General features: G+C 41.9%; 2 protein-coding genes across 2 annotated transcripts; one reads left to right on the top strand and one right to left on the bottom strand.

Annotated features, from left to right (window-relative positions):
* Positions 1-13: 13 nt before the first annotated feature.
* Positions 14-8064, top strand: hnrnph1 (heterogeneous nuclear ribonucleoprotein H1). Its single transcript, XM_071537035.1, has 11 exons — positions 14-116; positions 2181-2277; positions 2373-2528; positions 2649-2792; positions 3740-3878; positions 4648-4826; positions 5019-5131; positions 5301-5436; positions 5644-5727; positions 6208-6300; positions 7228-8064. The coding sequence occupies exons 2-11, from the start codon at positions 2196-2198 to the stop codon at positions 7323-7325; spliced, it is 1224 nt and encodes a 407-aa protein (XP_071393136.1). The 5' UTR covers positions 14-116; positions 2181-2195; the 3' UTR covers positions 7326-8064.
* rufy1 (RUN and FYVE domain containing 1) lies at positions 7812-17196 on the bottom strand. The gene is made up of 17 exons (XM_071537034.1): positions 16866-17196; positions 15835-16014; positions 15042-15159; positions 14846-14947; positions 14210-14333; positions 14032-14093; positions 13709-13844; positions 13441-13542; positions 12592-12708; positions 11477-11644; positions 11256-11353; positions 11039-11158; positions 10204-10333; positions 9515-9609; positions 9329-9377; positions 9147-9224; positions 7812-9035 (listed from the first exon to the last, which is right to left on the bottom strand). The coding sequence occupies exons 1-17, from the start codon at positions 17194-17196 to the stop codon at positions 8892-8894; spliced, it is 2154 nt and encodes a 717-aa protein (XP_071393135.1). The 3' UTR covers positions 7812-8891.
* Between the last annotated feature and the right edge of the window lie 774 nt (positions 17197-17970).

Raw genomic sequence — 17970 nt, 5'->3', positions numbered from 1 at the left:
TATTCTGGAAAGGGGGATGGTCTCACAATTATTTGGCAACCCTGCGCAAGATTTCAGCAGCACCACGCAAGCCTGGCCATACAAGAACGTGTTACGTCTACGTTTGTAATTATCAGGTACATTTTATTCACGTATTTGCCGTTGAACTTTTGAATAAGAACATAGCTCTAATTTTGTTGTATATTTTAACGCTTCTAGCTCGCTACAGGTATGTATGCCAGTTTTCGACTCCATCTTACTAACGTTAGTTAGCAAATGCTAGCTAGTAAGCTAGTTAACGCTAATAACATGGCGCAGGCTGAAGGCCGCTTTTGTTCTTGTGCCTGGGCGCGGTAGCGTGCGTGTGGCGGGGCACGCTTAAAGGCAAAAATATATATATTTTTTCTTTACGAATGTCTAATGTGGCCTCGAACTCCAAACTGCCACTCAAAACGTTTCAAAGTCTAAAATATTGAGTAAAATATAGCTTCTAGGTGCGACTCTGGGCGCGCGCGTTTTGTTAAAGCGGTGGCTATCCGGCCTAGACTTGGGGGTGGGGTGGGCATCGGGTTATGATAAATTGTTTTAACAACGAAAGTTTGTATGTTATCATTTTTTCAAGACGCTGGGAAGCCCTTGTCCATTGAACTTATGGAATTTGTGTTGGCATGAGCAAGCGGCCCCAATACGGTGCAATTATTTAGCATTGTTTTGGACCTAGAGTCAAAACGCGACTAACGTAAAATCTAGGAAGTCTTGTGGGAAGAAGAGGCCGATCAAAACGGGCTGTGAAACATTTTCTTCGTTTCTAACGTTACATAGAAAGTATGTGGATAAATACACTTAAAAGTTCGAGTCGTTGTCCAAACCAACTCAGAACATCGAAGAAACGAAGTATCACACACTATTTATGGGTTATACGGACATGCAACTCGAAAAGCAATAAGTCATCTGGCCAGTTATGTTTTTATATACATTGCCTCTGAAGTGATGTTGCCACTGAAGACGATTTCCAGGTTAACAACCCTGTAATGATACAGTAGACCATGTTAGCCTCATTGACTTCCATGCAATACTGGTCTGTCTGCCCATTAGAGGGCGCTCCAAACACTGGACTGCAAGGGTACCGTTGGACAGATAGCGAGTTGGGGGGCTATCCGTGACTATAATGACTGTGGGAATACCAAGTCCATCTCTTGCCGTGTCTTTGTAGAGCATGCTGCTTCAGCAAGCCCGCACAACTTGTTCCAAGCGATAGCAGAACAGAGTTTACTGTATATATATGGAAAATTATATGGTATATGGAAAATTCAATATTTACATAACGTGTAGTTTTGAATGTAAAAGAAAAATCTATATGCCTGCAATTGTGCTACACTCAACTTACCTCCAATATGGAGAGAACGTCACACTAAACTCCATTAAAAAAAAATATGGCGCTGGTCGTTCTGTACCTTGCTTATCAGCAAATTTTTAGAAGCCACTCTACAGTTCGGCATACATGTACATTAATCCACAAAGCAGCACTTGTTCCAAAAAATTGTGGGAATTGGTTTGACTGTTATTCCTATAATCTTCTTCCAGCTAAAAGGCACCATGGAGGGGTAGCGGGTAGCGAGCAGAGGGAATGACTCATAAAAGTTGAAATAAGAGTGGCTCCTAATTCATAAACAAAACAAGCCACATTAATGTGCTAGGTTTGGATTGACCTTTCAAATCAAAGACTTAAATACGTAGTAAGTTTTTAATGTTGTTTAAAATAAAACGGCATGGGCATAAGGCACCGCACACGGGTGAAACTGGGGAAATAGGGAGTCCCTGCTGACTCTAGCATGCACAGAGTGCTCTGTGGACCAAACTTGCAAACTCAAATATACAAGACTATAATGCTGAGAGAATGCATTCCAACCAAACCCCATCAGCCGATTTCACTGAACTGGTGTACCTTCAGCCAGAGAGGGGGAACTAATCAATAAAATCAGCTAATCTAGTGTTCGTTCAGACTCGAGAAGTAAATGAATGCAAATGAGTGACAGTGACATCTTGAGGCCATTCGGGTTAGGTTAGGCACGGACGTCCAATTCACTGGCACTTGTAGTCTCTGAGGAATCATAGGCATCGTCTAAGGAGTAGCAGTGTAGGCTAATTTGCCATACTTTAATTACAAAGTAAATCATGGTTTTGTATTCTTTTTCTCCAAGGGATCGTGACCAAACATGGCTGATGAGGGATACGTCGTACGCATCAGGGGTCTCCCTTGGTCCTGCTCCGTGGATGAAGTACAGAGGTTCTTCTCTGGTATGCAATTTATTTATTTATTTTACAATATTACAACACCCGAAACATTCAAATTTGATTGAAACTAAAAATAAAAATCACATTTTCAAATACAGATTGCAAAATTGCCAGCAATGGAACCAGCATCCACTTTACCTACACACGAGAGGGACGTCCCAGTGGAGAGGCGTTTGTCGAGTTGGAGACGGAGGACGACCTGAAGATCGCTGTGAAGAAGGACAGAGAAACCATGGGTCACAGATACGTAGAGGGTGTGTATAACTACTAACTTTGACTCTGCATTTTGGCTCCTTCGTTGTGATAGACTATTGTCATTTTCTTGAATCGTAGCCGTGGTAAGTGATTGTGTGTTTTTGTGTCCTGTGATCTAGTTTTCAAATCCAACAACGTTGAGATGGACTGGGTCATGAAGCATACTGGTCCAAACTGTCCAGAAACAGCAGGAGATGGACTGGTCCGGCTCCGAGGCCTTCCCTTTGGCTGCAGCAAGGAGGAGATAGTACAGTTCTTCTCAGGTAAGAATAAGTCATGCTCATTGGTTGACTGTAGAGCTTCCTTAAGGTCATATTAGTGCTAATTTTTTCTCTCTTCCTTTTCTTGTTTCCTTTCTCTTTTGGACACTGAGTAATTAAGTAATAAAGACTATCGAACACTGGAAAAAGGATATTATCTGCATATCATGTACAATTTAATAAAAAAGGAATTAATTATATTTTGAATTGGTGACAGTCAGGAAAGGACACTGGAAAAGGAAGCCAGTTACATCTTAAATGGAGAAATTATTCAAAGACTGCTTGTGTTTTTGTTCAAGGGCAGGAACCTATTTTTCAAACTCCCTTTCCCATCCTTGCCCCATCATAACCATCTTTAGCCCACATTCATCACTTTTTTCCTATAATAAATTGGATCTGATACTCAGAGAATATTGTAATACAGCATAGCTATTTTTTTTATGTTGTCTATGCCCAAGTTAATTTTCTCATGATGGAATGGGGCCCACTCATCGGTGATCTGACAGACTTTATCATTATTTTTTCCTTCCCCCTATCTCTGCATACCCTTGTGTTTTTCTTTTGTTTGAAAAAAATAAAATTTCTTTACAAACATGTCAATCTTTAGACCAGTACAGAATGGGCGAAGACAGTAAAGTTAACTCATGTCACTCACCAGGATCTTCTTCTCCTCTGTTCATCGACACACCAATGCTAGCCTGATGTCCCACACAGTGCCCTTTTCCATATATTCTTCCTCTATCCTCTCATCCCTCTTTTTTTCCCCAAAACACAGTAAAAGTAAGTAGTCTAAATGGCCAGTCACTGGTAAAAACTCAACTGGTATGTGTGATGATGTATAGAGTTTTCCATAAGTTTTCTCTCTCTCTCTTTAGAGAAAGTTATCTCTCTGTGATTGGGCATGTGATTTAATATGTCCCCTGCTGGGGTTATCTGTCCTTGGGTTGAAGGGTTGGAAATCGTGCCAAATGGGATAACATTGCCGGTGGACATCCAGGGGAGGAGTACGGGGGAGGCCTTCGTGCAGTTTGCTTCACAGGATATAGCTGAAAAGGCTCTAAAGAAACACAAGGAAAGAATAGGGCACAGGTGGGGATGGTTGGTTGGTTGGCTGGATAAGTTGCTTTTCTTATGGTGTGCACCTTCAACATCTGAACCAAATGCAAAACTGACACTATTGATATTGGCTAATTCAAACACATTTGTAATATTTAATACAGTAAACAAACACATAGTCTTACTGCCATATTAGATCAAACTATGCCACACATTCACAATGTTCAATGGGAAGATTAGTGCTTTGGCACCATTCTGTTTCAATATTTGAGGCAAATCTTGATCTAGAGAACATGGTATTTATTTTGAGAACAAATGGTGCCTCAGCACTAAACATCAGTCCAGGTTGATAAATGGTAAGAAGTCTCCCAGGTGGTAAAATCAGAGGGCCGCTGTACACAAGGATCTGGAGCCCACTGTCACAGGTAATGCTTAGAGTGGGTTGCAGAAGGGCAGGAGCCCTCTCTGCCCCTCTAGAACCAGGACAATGGCTGTCATGGCAAGGACACAGGATGCTCTATTACAGTATGTTAAATCAGATCTGTAACTCACTTCAGGTAACCATAAGAAAAGTGCAAAAGTCATTAAGACCCTTATCAATTTGGATCCTTTTTTTCCCCTCAGTGTTACAGAATTATTCTTTTTATCTACTCTGTTAAGCGTCAGCATTATCCAAAGACATTACTACCTATGGACCACACCATGACAGCATCTGAATAGCCCAATTTCATCAGTATTGAGCAAATGCAGTCTCACCCGGTCCATTTCCAGAGTCTTCACTGTGATATCTGTATGCTCTTAGGTACATTGAGATCTTCAAGAGTAGCCGCGCTGAGGTGCGGACCCACTACGAACCCCAGAGGAAGCCCATGGGCATGCAGAGACCCGGCCCCTATGACCGACCCTCGGGTGGTCGCGGCTACAACATGATGGGCCGAGGGGGATCCTATGACAGGATGCGTCGTGGAGGCTATGGAGGAGGTGGGTGTGGATAGCTGACTGGAGAGTTGTATGGGTTTGGAACTGAGTCAAATTTAAGGATAGAAACTACTGCATTATGCTTATTTCATATAATCACTGTCCCTCCATGCTAACAGTATGCAACAGATTTGATAACATTAAGACGTAAAGTCTTAATAAAAGCTTGTGTTAATCTTGATTATCTATATGCAGGTGTATCGGATGGGCGCTATGGCGACGGTGGCTCTTCCTTCCAGAGCACAACAGGCCACTGTGTTCACATGAGGGGCCTCCCATACAGAGCCACAGAGACAGACATCTACAATGTAAGTCGAGGAGAGAGAGAAGCGTCCCCCACCTTCTTTAGCTGAACATCTGCAAAGGCACTCGGATCGTTGAAACCTGATTCACTCTGTGTGCATATCTTTAGTGTTTAGGCTGTGTGTGAGTAGAGCACTGGTTTACGTTGTCTTCTCTTTTCTCCATTTCTCTCAGTTCTTTTCTCCATTGAATCCAGTGCGGGTCCACATTGAGATCGGCCCAGATGGCAGGGTGACCGGGGAGGCAGATGTAGAGTTTGCCACGCATGAGGATGCTGTGGCAGCCATGTCCAAGGACAAAGCCAACATGCGTAAGTTTGACTATAGCACCCTGAAATAATCCCCTGTATCCCCCCCCCCACCCCACCCCACCCCACCCCACCCATCCAAGGACAAAGCCAACATGCGTAAGTTTGACTATAGCACCCTGAAATAATCCCCTGTATCCCCCCCCATTCCCCCTTACATCCACATACAGATGTTTATGATGATGTTCATGTTCTCTCTCTGCCCCTCAGAGCACCGCTATGTGGAGCTGTTCCTGAACTCAACGGCAGGAGGCAGTAATGGCGCCTACGGCAATCAGATGATGGGCGGCATGGGTGAGTATAGCAATAGAATGCAATGTCCTCTGTGTTGTTTGGACAAAAATGCTTACCCATTTCTTATATTGTCCCCCTTGGAACCAACAAATGTGGCTCACTATTATCTAAGATAGTGTCTAGTCTATTGCTAGAAAATTAATCAAGTAAAAATGAAATTAATCAAGTAAAAATGAACAAACATTTGCTGGTTACAGCTTCACATAACATAAGCTTGCTTTTTACATATATCATTATAACATGAATACTTTGGGGGTTTTTTTTTTGGTTGCTGGCTAGACTAAGTAAGAAATTTTAAGACATCACTGGGCTCTGGTAACTTGTGATGACCATTTGTCACTGATTTGACATTTTATAGACTAAATGATTCATCGATCAATTGAAAAAATAATCGGTGGATTAATCATTAATGAAATGATCATTAGTTGCAGCCCTACCAGTTATTTGTATATGCTAATGGTGGTCTTTTCCTCTCTACAGGCAACCAGTCCTCCTACAGCGGTGGCCAGCTGAGCTCCGGTTACTCCGGCGGATACAGCAGCCAAGGCAGTATGGGAGGCTACAGTGACTATAGTGAGTGTCAGCTCCGCTACACAGGGGCTCTGGGTCCTACAACCACCCGCACTAACAACCTTTCAGGCTAGGCTGTAGTTTCGACTTCAAGTGTCGCTGTAGCTTGCTTGCAGTGTCTATGGCAGTACGAACATTTATAGTTCTTTGTTGGTGGTTCTGCGCACAGACCACTAAAACACTAGATCAGGCTTCTTCAGTTTTGGTCCTCCTGGGCCGGTGTCTGGCAGGTCTTTGTTCCTCCCTGGCAGTTAATGAGGCACACCTGGTCTCAGGTAGACACAGACCACAGGTGTGACTAACCACCATGTAGGACCCAAAGTCTGCAGGACATCGGCCATGGAGGACAGAAATTGGAGAACCCTGCGCCAGATGGCAGTGTCATGCTTTGTTGAATTCTGTCTAGAAGAAAAACGTAAACCTGTTCATTCTCTGAAACAGAATGGTAACAATGTCGGCGGAAAGGTATCTGGAACTGGAAATGGCTTTGTTAGATGAGTAAGAAGAGCTAATTTGTCTATCATTATTGAAAAGGAGAAGATTATATTGTAGAAGTTGGTCTCTCTTTTGACCTGCTCCATGTTGTCTTCACATGGAAATCAATCAGAAACACATGGGAGGGAATACCAAGCGGACTAATCACAGTTCACAGCGCCCTACACCTACACCACTGACACCTACGGCGACATTTTGACATTGAACCATAAATTACCCATGTCTCCCCGAAGGCAGTTCATTCATGTATCGCAGTATTAACATGCAACACAACACATCTATGTCCTATACAAGAACGGGATCTGTGCTCGTAAAACAAAACTCGGGCAGGTTTTTTGTCTTGTTGAAAGGACATTAGTGCAATGTCTACTTTCTGCATATGACTCCTTGGTGAACTCCTCGGTCCTATAGTGTGTATTCTCTCTCTCTTGTTAGGTAACCAGGGCGGAATGGGCAGCAGTTACTACGGCGGCGGCGGTGGAGGAGGAAGCAGAGGTTCCATGAATGGACTGGGTGGAGGATGGGGAATGTAGTTTTTTTTTCTAACTCAGTTGATGTGTTTTTTTGTTTTTTTTTAACTCAGCATTTTGCTGATCGGACTGGAAATGTACATCTCACCTAGTAAACATAGGCAGGGTTGGGTGAGGTTGTTTTTGAAAAAGAAGAGGGGAAGGGTTTGGATTTTTTTTTAAAGTGGATGATCTTTATGGAGAAATGAGAGCATCTGGTACCACAAGAAGTATGTCAGAAAAAAGCGCTGTTTGTCTTCCTCATTCCTCCTCACAGATTTGACAGATCACAGAAACTGTTTGTGCTTTAAATTTTCATTACCAGGAAGTGTGCTGTTTTTGTGTTATCATTCTACAAACGCCTGGCAGTCCCTTAATAACTCATCTTGTGTTGATAGCTTTTCCATTAGAGTAAATGTCTGAGTGCATGAACAAACAAAAAATCTGTTTGTAAATATGTCTGGAATCCGTTGATGTTTATTCCCTGTTTCATCTTATACCTACATAAAGTTTAGTCTTTTTTTTTTTTTTTTATTTACGGTTGAAATGTTAATCTGAATTTGAGACTTCACATGGTCAGAGCATGTTTTTATTTTATTTTTTCAAGGTGTGATCGTGGATAGGGCAGTTTTTTCTCGAGGGCTACATCAAGGGCAAGCAAATTTCAAATCTTGCCAACATGAAGGTTTCTACTGCTTCAAATGCGATTCTTTGTATTTCCTGTGCACAAAGTGAATAAACTAGTCTGGAATATCTAATTGAATTAAGCATTGAAAAGAACAGGAGGCTTTATTGAATTCAATATCTCTTTATCAAATGTCTAGATAGAAAACATTTGGTCAAAACATGCCCAAATTACTTAAGAAAATGGCTTTGTAGCACTTGACGAGCCATAAAACTCCATTGTTATACATTCTAAAATAGGTTTTTGATTCATGTTAACATTCTACAGTCATTTACAATTTTTCATGTTTTAATGCTTTTGCAAGTATGTATCTGGGTAATGGGGCAACATCCATAGACTCGTCTTGCTGATTCACTGAGTAGGGGCCCAATTAAAAATTGTGGACAAGCTGAACAATATGAAAGTCGATGTTACATGTTCTCTCCATAGACAAAACACTAATCAACCTACAGAGACCATAAAAGGAACTCAACATAACTTGAATCCAAGGTTTTCATTAGAAAAACTATGTACTTTAGGTAGGGAGTGTCAACTTGCTCCAATACTGCTCCGTGTAACTATGATGAAACATTGATCATATGAATATCGTGCACCATTTCATCTTCTAAGCAAGTCTTTCCAACATATCGTCTACAGAAACAATATTAGCTCATCCCATTAGTGGTAAGAATCATAAAAACGTGGCCCCTTATTATTCATTAATGTACAGATAACCTATTGTTCCTGAATTTCAGGTAAGAGTGGAAATGGAACACACCAAATCACTTTCCCTGCTAAGATTTGATGACTGTTTTTCTTTTAAACAAAGAGTATAAGTAGTTGAAATCAGAGTGAGGGTGAGTATGTGCAGTGTTAGAAAGCGAATGTATGAAAGCACGAGAGCTTGTGTGTGTGTGTGTGTTGTGTCAGGAGGCTGTGGACGAGCTTCTCTGCAGCAGGAGCGAGTGGCAGACGTCGCACACCCGAACGGGCCGAGGGTAGGAGGGCAGCGCCAGCTCGTTACTGGAGCAGTTGTTGCAGTAGATGTCTCCGCAGTTTCTACAGTGGTGCTGCAAACACACATACAGAGCTTACAATGAAAAGACTGAAGACATACAGTATATTACAGAAACTCCGAAATAAAATAGTTGCGTAAAAATACGATGGAAAAGAAGTTTAACCTTTCTGCGAGAGATGGAGAACTCCTTTTGGCATTGCTTGCAGTTAGTGGCCTCATCATCTTTCAGCCAGGCGTGACCCTGATGGGAGCAACAGGCGAACAAGATAAGCCTATATAGAGACGGGATGTTTTGCAGATATTCTAGTATCAAACATAAACATTCGAAATGCCTTTAAAGTTTACCTTCAGGGCTTTATTGACCTCCTTGAAGTCCTCCATCTTGAGTTTAGACCTTTGATAGAGACGGATGCAACATAAAAACATAAGACAGACTGGTATTGACGAAATGTAAAAAAGATGGCCAAAGGAGCAAAGAGACAGAAAGAGAGAGAGAGAGAAACAGCAAGGGTGAAGATCAGAGGTACTGACTGGCTGAGATGCAGGCCCATCTCCTGTAGAGCCGTTTCCTGCTGCTCGCACATCTGCTGCAGCTGCTGCTTCTCCTCCTTCAGATCCTGCAGCTCCTACACAACCAACACACAGGAGAAAAAAAAAGCATGTTGATCATACACCTGCACAGATTCTATAGTGTTTTGTCTACATTCATTTAGCTGCAGTGGAACCCCACAGTTGGGAAAACATATCATCTGGTCTTATTTCTGAGACTGCCTTACCCCCTCCAAAAATTGTAATTACAGCACGATTGTCCATATATCATGTTATAAGTATTCAAACAGGAACCAGAAATGCAAGATCTACTGAAACTGATGCTGGAATGGGCTCAAGAGCAAACCTCAGAATCAAAATTACCCCCATAGCTACAAGAAAAACACTACAATGCCTTTTATAAGAGTAGTTTGTGTCTGTCAGGTAGGTATCAATTCATTCTAAATTCACTCGATTCATTTTTGTAAATTAAAACTGCAATGCGCATAATGATGAAGAATTTTGTATTGGGAATTTTCTATACAGATCAGATATAAAGAACCTCCTAGTGGCAAAAGGTTTCACATTTTTTAACATTTCCAATGAAAAATCATCCACTTCCTGAGTTATCTGAAGTGACAGCCAATTGACCCTGACCCTGGTGTGTGTGTGTGTGTGTGTGAGATACCGACCACGTTCAGCCCCTGGAGCTGTTGCAGCTGTGTGCGGAGCTCGATGCTGTTGTCCTGTTCCCTCTGGAGCGCTTTCTGCATGCTCTGTCTCTGTTCCTTCTCAGCGCGCAGCTCACTCTCCAGACCCAGCCTGGGCACAGAGGAGAGAGATGGTGACTGCTACTCTTAATTTGAGCCTGTATGTGTGAGTCTTTGTACGTGTGTAAGGCTTCATTTTTAAAGGGAGGTAAACCAGTGTTTGTACGTCCAATGGACCTTGATGGCAAATTCCTTTCCCCTACCAAGACCACTGAATAGGAAACTATTCTCTACAGCTGAGATGGTGCAGACTGTAAAATAACTGCTAGTCAGAATTGATTTTAAGATTTTACTGATCACTTTAAGAGCTCAAAATGGCCTGGCCTCTAGATATATTGCTGACCTTTTAACCTCTTGTGAACCTGAGCGTGACCTGAGATCCTCCAGCACAAGAAAATCAACTGTTCCTCGGTTTAGACTTAAGACTAAAGCTGAGCCAGTAGGTTGTGGAACGACCTGCCTGACGAACTCAGGTTAGCCAAATCAGTATCATCCCTTAAATCTCTTCTTAAGACTCACTTTTATAGACTGGCATTCATCTAAACTTGTCTTTTATGCTTTTTATTCCTTGTATAATTTTCTTTTTATCATTTTTTTTTATCTTTTCAATTTTCTGACTCTTGAGTTATTTATTCTTACACCTTTTACTCCTTCTGTTTCTTATCTTCTTTTATATAAAGGACTTTGTAAACTCTGTTCTTAGACAAGTGCTGTACAAATAAAGTTAATCATTATTATGAACGGTGTGCGTCTTCACCTCAGTGTGTCCAGGTCAGACAGTTGTTTCTGCAGAGCGTCCACTTTGCCCTCCAGCTCAGACCTCATGTGTTTGTCTGACTGGTCACTCTGTCTGCGGTCCTGCTCCGAGTTCTGTATCCTATGACAGAAAGAAGGACCAGGAAATTTTATTTTGAAGAACATCATTTTAACACATAGATCCCCACAGATGCACACACATACAGTATAGTACATACCTCTGCTCCATCTCCGCCATGACTTTCTCCATTTCACTCATCTTCTGCTCGAGCTGCACAGCCTCCGCCTGCCTTTTCTCTGCTTCTCGCTCCGAGTCCTTAAGAGACACACGTGTTGAGTGTGTGTGTGTGTGTGTGTGTGTGTGTGTGTGTGTGTCTGCCTGAGCGCGCATGGGAGAGACAACGAGAAAGAAACAGAGTATGTATGTATGTGTGTATACCTGGGCTTTGTGGAACATCTGCAGGTTAAGGGTCTTGACTTGGTCCAGCTGAAGCCGCAGGGCCGCCAGTGTGTCCTGTTTCTCGTGGGTGTCCTTCTCCAGCAGCCTCATAGCCACCTCCATCTCCTGCTTCAGCCCCACCTGCAGCTCCAGCTCGCGCTCCAGCTCCTAACACCATGCACACACACAAAAGGCATCGGTCAAATTCAGCTCTAGAGTCGAACCATTACTCTGACGACTAGACAGAGGGTCTTTGGCACATTGTCGCTTTTTCAGCACATACGGTGCATCCATCTCGAGTCTCGATCAACTGAACAGCTAGTGTGCACACATCAAAATCTGCATGTTCTGTACATATGTTATTCACATCTGTAAATTTAATATATTTGATAAGGTTGTTTTTTTTAGAATGCATGTCACTCTGCACACCTAGAGCTGTGAATGTGTAGACCCATTAATATGAACATTACGCAAATTCTCTATATTTGCTGTAAATTCACACTGTTTTCTGCATATTCTAATGTCCTTCTAATGTGTTATATGTTGCCCATATCTTGATAATTTTTCACTTGCACACATTTCCCATCCTTGGTATATTTTCGTACTGTACATATTTTTCATTCTTTTTTGCCTCAGTATGTTCTACTGCTGTTATTTTTCACACCCTCATGATGCTGCAGTTTTTGTTTTTTTCTCACTTTGATTCATACATTTCTGCTTAACACCTTGTAGTGTTGAAATCGTCAGCTGTGTTATGTTTAAACGAGTGCAGTGCCCGTTCAAAACATGCCTGTTCGGAACGGGCCGATTGCTGCTTGCAGCTTTCTCGAGAACCGCTCATCCAAACACCTTCACACTCGACACGTCCTTTGGTCCCCAGCAATACATCCGCCAAGTGTGAAGTAGATCGGACGAACGGTTCTCGAGATATGCGAAGGACACACATACAGATAGAGATTCCTCGCTTTATAGCATGATACCTCCCATTTGCTATATTCTTATATTCTTTTTCTTGTGCTGTACCCTGATGCTGCTGCAACATCCCAGTTTCCCCATGGCGATAATTAACATATCATATTATCTTATATATATGACAGATTTTTTTCCTATCTGACCTGGCGAATGCGCTTCTCCTCTTTGTACTGCTTCCACACCACGTTGTACATCTCATCCAGGCCCTGCCGTGTCTGTTTGTACGTCTCCAGCTCCACCTGGTTGTCCTGCAGAGTTGCCTGGAATGCAAACACACCAAACAGTATGAGGATTCATTTCATTTCAGATTTAAGGAATAGAGCGTCTGTGTTCCCACTACGATAACAATTAAAAAAACATCCAAAATGATAACTATAATTATATTTTTTTTCGATCTCAGACCTTTTTTTTGGATGAGACAATGACGAAACATTTTCTCACAATCAAAGCAAAGCTGTAAGAAAGAAGGAGGCAGGAGAATTTGGCAGCTCACTAGTGATATATTTGTAGTGTGAATGCTTGAGCAACAATGTATCATTATAGCTTATAGTTGTCTTCATAGTTATCTAGAGCTGCAACGATTAATCGATTAGTTGTCAACTATTAAATTAATTGGCAACTATTTTGATAATCGGTTTGAGGTTTTAAGAAAAATAAGTCAAAATTCTCTGATGCCAGCTTCTTAAATGTGAATATTTTCTGGTTTCTTTACTCCTCTATGACAGTAAACTGAATATCTTTGGGTTGTGGACAAAACAAGACATTTGAGGACGTCATCTTGGGCTTTGGGAAACACTGATCGACGTTTTTCACCATTTTCTGACATTTTATAGACCAAACAACTAATCGTTTAATCGAGAAAATAATCGACAGATTAATCGACAATGAAAATAATCGTTAGTTGCAGCCCTATAGTTATCGTATGGGGCTTTAGGATGATTTAGTCAGACAACAAAGTGAATGTGTCTCCATTTGTACATTGGTCTTCTGACCTCTTCCTTCTTCTGGCTGGACTGCAAGATAGACTCATTCTCCTTTTTCAGCTGTTCCTGTTCCTCCCGCAGAGAGTTGATTCTGTCTGTCGCTGCCGTCAGCTGAGGAAAAGCAACACACACTGGTCAATCAGGTAAGACACGCCTAATACACAAAGACACTACGTTTATGTCAATCAATCACAGAGGGCTTGATTGATTTTACATTATTGGTTCGAGCAAAGCAAGACATTTTTACACACAAGTGCACAAACACAGTTCTTCTGACCTCCTCTACAAGTTTGCTGTTGGTCTTCTCTAGAGAGTCCATCTTAGCCTGCAGGTCAGTGACGGTGCCACTTAGGTGACGATTCAACTCCTCAATGTAGTGCTTCTGATCCAATATGGCTGTCATCTTAGAGTCACTAAGAGAAAAAAAAGGAGTCAGTTGTTAAAAATAAGAAGGAAAGAACAAAAGGAATGTGCATCAGGTCTATTATTTGGATTTGAATTATTATCATGGCAGAATGTAGAGTGGTTTAAACCAAATTTAATGTTTAATGAAAAGCAGTTTAGGTGAACTGCAGAATCCATGTGAATGCAGACACTCACTCTTTTGGAGTCTCACTGTTGGCCGGGTCTTTCAGGTAAAGGGAGAAGTCAATGACCGCCACCTGAACAGGAAAGACAAGAACTTAGCACTCTGTATCCTGACTGACCCGTTCCTCAGAGGGAAGATGAGGTGTGACTGGTGGGAATTATAGCACTAGTGTGTCTATCCACCGCTCACCTGGGAGTCCAGGTCCTCCCCTTTAATACAGAGGTTTGCATCAATGACGTTGAGGCCCACCAGCATCCCCACTATCACCGTCCCCTCCTCCTCCATCATCAGCGCTCCAGGGTCATAGAACTCACTGGGCGGAGGCAGAGAGAAAGAAGAAATTAAAAGATTAGAAAGTGTATGTAAGCTTGTGAATTGGAAATGTGAATGTATAACATAGTCGTATTATGCCTTGTATTAAAGTCACATTGAAATTTTTTTTCTTTTAAGCTCATTCAAACTATCATACCATTTGACAATTTATGCTAAAGAATTTTCAAAAACAAAGTATTTTCTTGTGTTTTTACATCAAAATCTCATTAATTTTACTTACTGGAAAACAGAAAACCTTTAGTGGCGACTTCACTGTGTATATAAAAATTCCAACCAATAAAACCATCACAGATTTTTGAACAGTCCCACCCCTCCGCCCTTCCCATCAAATAAAACTGGCTTTCTCTCCATAACTGATCTCCCATTGGTTTACACTTTTGAATGATCCTTTCCCGCGTTTTGTCCCGCCCCAGCAGGAAATACATCACATTAAGCAAGCAAGATCCTCTCAAAATGTGGTTTGACTTTGACTTTAAGCCTGCAGTAACTCACCCCAGGAGATCCTTGCGGTCCAGCAGGGCTTTCATGTAGTCGGCTACTTTCTTCTGCATGAGAGCTAAATGCAGCCAGGCCCTCGCTCGTCCCAAACCAGTCCTGAAAGAGAGCAACGGTACAAACTACAGAGTCAGACGGAGGCAGGTCTATCTTACATCGTAGGTTTAATGGAGAATGGTGTGCGAGAGCTTACTTAAGGCCGGGCAGGTCTCGGGCACTTGTGGCAATATCAGTGGACTCCGGACACAACTTCTCCACCAGCTCCAGCGGTCCCCATATGGACTTATTCTGACCAATGAAGGACTTCTTGGCTGAACAGGCAGAAGGAGAGAGGAGGGTTGGGGACAGACTTCTGGTTCGCTCTGCTTGCTCTTTTAATAATATAGTAATCAAGGGTGGAAGTAATTACATTTACTCATTAGCTTAGTAGCTTTTTTTGTATACTTGTGATTTTTTGAGTATATTTAAAATGAGTAACTGTACTTATAACTGTAGTAACTATACTTATATTGTACTTAGCTACATCTTAAATCACATCCCTTATAGAGCGCACATTTTGCAGCTCTCCATAAGCATCAGAAACTGGACCATCGTAAATTGGCAAATTGTGAAGCCGTTCACAGTGAACAGTCAGTCAGCAAAGAAGAGAAGAGTAATCCAGCTTTACTTTGTGCACTTGATTTTGTAATTTATAATTTTTCCAATTAAAAGAATCTAGTTTGAACTCTGTCCTCTCATCCATTTATAATTGCATGGAAAAGATCACATGTAACAAAGTTGTCTTTTCTAAAAAGTAACTCAGTAACTTTTACTCTGAGTATATTTTAAATTAGCTACTTTTTACTTGCACTTAAGTAGATTTATACACCAGTACTTTTACTTCTACTTAAGTAAAATATCAGCAAAGTAACAGTACTTCTACTTGAGTAGGACGTTCTAGTACTCTTTCCACCTTTCAGTCTAACTGCAAATTTGTCCAGTCTCACCTTTCAGCCCGTGTTTGAGGCAGTGCTCCAGCACCACAAAGAACTGCTGCAGCGGAGGGTAGTCGGAGTCCAGCGTCCGGCCCAGACTCAGAGACGACTGGATCAACACCTTGATGCTCAGCTTCATCATGCTGAGAAGGTTGGACCTCTCTATCAACATGGGGTCTTTGGGTGGCAGAACTGCAGAGGAGAAAGTCAGACTGAAGTCATAATTTTAATTACTTGAGACTTGACTTGATGCATGAAGAGAATACTTGAGACTTGACATGGGTTCTGGTGACTTGGGACTTGACTTTGACTTTGTACTTTGATGTCTTGAAAATGTTTCTAATGTCTGAACAGAAGATCTTGTGTCTGTGTAAATGACGTAGGTCTAAAGTTGAGAGATTTGTTCCACCAGACGACTGAATTTGAATCCTGTTTTCTGAATTTGTATGGAATGATTGAATTTATTGAAGTAGAAACTGATTATAGAAATGAAACTCATGAAGCACAAGTTTTTTATACTTTTGAAACAATATCGCATTGAAAAGTCCTAGTCTCCTAGATATTTTGTTTTCTTTCAGATTTTAAACTGACACTCTTGATTTGTTCCGACTTGACTTAGTTTCTACATTTAGACTTGACATTACCGACACAGACTTGACTTGGTAATCTACATTTAGACTTGGAACTTGACTTGAGACTTGTGCTTCAAGACTTGAGACTGACTTTGGACTCGAGCAAAGTTAACTCGGTCACACCCATGTCAGTTAGCGTAGAGTTACCAATGCTTATATCCAGAAAGTGCAGGATAAACATTCACGCAAACACACCATACAGCCGAGTCGCAAGGAAAAACGTAGTGTGCTGCTGTACGGGGTCACCGTGCCATAAAACCCTGCTTTTATCCATTAAGTCATGTGTAATGACAGCTGATCAATAACTGATAGAGAGAGGAAGTAGTCTGATGGACTATGGCTGCAACATTTCTACTGAAAGTGAATAGAGAGTTTGGGTGTCAGCAGTTACAAATAAAAGTCTCAGCCCACCTGGAAGCATTTTCGAGCTGCCGCTGCTGTTATTAGAGTCATTTTCGGAGTCCTTCTCGGTCGGGGAGCTGGCCGTGGATCCCGGTGAGGGGTTTCTGAGGGCAGCACCGTAGCTCACCCCGCTGCTGATCGTCTCCGTGGCCTTGCGAGCCAGAGACAGGATGGGTGCCGACCAGCTGTTCTCTCCCGCCGGCTTCTCTTTCCGTCCCTGGCCGTCGCCGCTGCTGGCCTCGCCGTCTGTCGCAGCTCCCAAAACTTCGGGCTCTTCTTCTGGCTGTTTGGCTTCACCATCCTCAACAGCTGTGTTTGTTTCCCCTGCCTCGTCGGCCATCTTTTTTGCTCCTCAAAGTAAGTCACGTGACCAGACCAGAGCAATCGCGCCTCTCGTGAGAGCCGATCAGTCCTGACCAGTCTATAGTCCTGACGCGTCAAACCCAACGGTCAAACCCCACGGTCAAAGATTTGGAGCAACATGTAAATCTGGTGTTCATTAATATAGGACTACCGGCGGATTTTACACCGGGTTTATATTTGATATTACCTCCTTTATCATTGAAAACAGGGCAATAATTCCATACTCATTATCCATAGGCTAAAGTCGGGAATTACTGCGTCTGGTTCAAACTTTTACCGCTAGATGGCGCCAGTGTATTCAATGTGTATATTGGGCTTTGCCTCTCAGACCTCTTACAATATGGTAGGCCTATTTGTATTTATTTATTTATTTATCTATTAGGTAAAATAACAATATTTTACTTTTATTGTTTTAAATTTGCTCCACATGTGTAAGGGATATCCTAGTTTATAGGGCCAGTGTACCCCCCCACCCTAGACAAAAAAGAAAAGACATTATGTTTATTTCCACTAAGCTCAGGCTTAGTCTTGCATTAATCTCTTGCATAATGGGTTGTGGCTGTTAACACAGCACTGAATGCCCAGCCAAGGTCTAAATAACTGGAAGGGTAATATAGGCCCTACCCTTTCATATAGTTTTTATATGCAATTAAAAAAAGGGCATAACCCTATTGTATTCTACAACAGGTCTAGGTTTGTGACATGGGAATAATATTGTATGTAGGCCCAGGTATATTACAAAGAAGATTAA

This window comes from Centroberyx affinis, unplaced genomic scaffold (assembly GCF_046629955.1).
Source record: "Centroberyx affinis isolate AG114_WGS23_722 - 3 ecotype Tasmania unplaced genomic scaffold, CSIRO-AGI_Caff_v1 ptg002977l_1, whole genome shotgun sequence".
Classification (NCBI taxonomy): Eukaryota; Metazoa; Chordata; class Actinopteri; order Beryciformes; family Berycidae; genus Centroberyx; species Centroberyx affinis.
This window is presented reverse-complemented; position numbering and strand designations above follow the sequence as displayed.

What these genes read in the sequence shown, in the direction of transcription:
- hnrnph1 (XM_071537035.1), top strand. Translation starts at nt 2,196, where the DNA reads ATGGCTGATGAGGGATACGTCGTACGCATCAGGGGTCTCCCTTGGTCC. An exon ending in AGTACAGAGGTTCTTCTCTG is followed by an intron (nt 2,278 to 2,372) that starts GTATGCAATTTA and finishes TTTCAAATACAG; the next exon opens with ATTGCAAAATTGCCAGCAAT. An exon ending in TCGTGGAGGCTATGGAGGAG is followed by an intron (nt 4,827 to 5,018) that starts GTGGGTGTGGAT and finishes ATCTATATGCAG; the next exon opens with GTGTATCGGATGGGCGCTAT.
- rufy1 (XM_071537034.1), bottom strand. Translation starts at nt 17,196, where the DNA reads ATGGCCGACGAGGCAGGGGAAACAAACACAGCTGTTGAGGATGGTGAA. An exon ending in CCAGCCAGAAGAAGGAAGAG is followed by an intron (nt 12,709 to 13,440) that starts GTCAGAAGACCA and finishes TTTGCATTCCAG; the next exon opens with GCAACTCTGCAGGACAACCA. An exon ending in ATGGCGGAGATGGAGCAGAG is followed by an intron (nt 11,159 to 11,255) that starts GTATGTACTATA and finishes TTTCTGTCATAG; the next exon opens with GATACAGAACTCGGAGCAGG.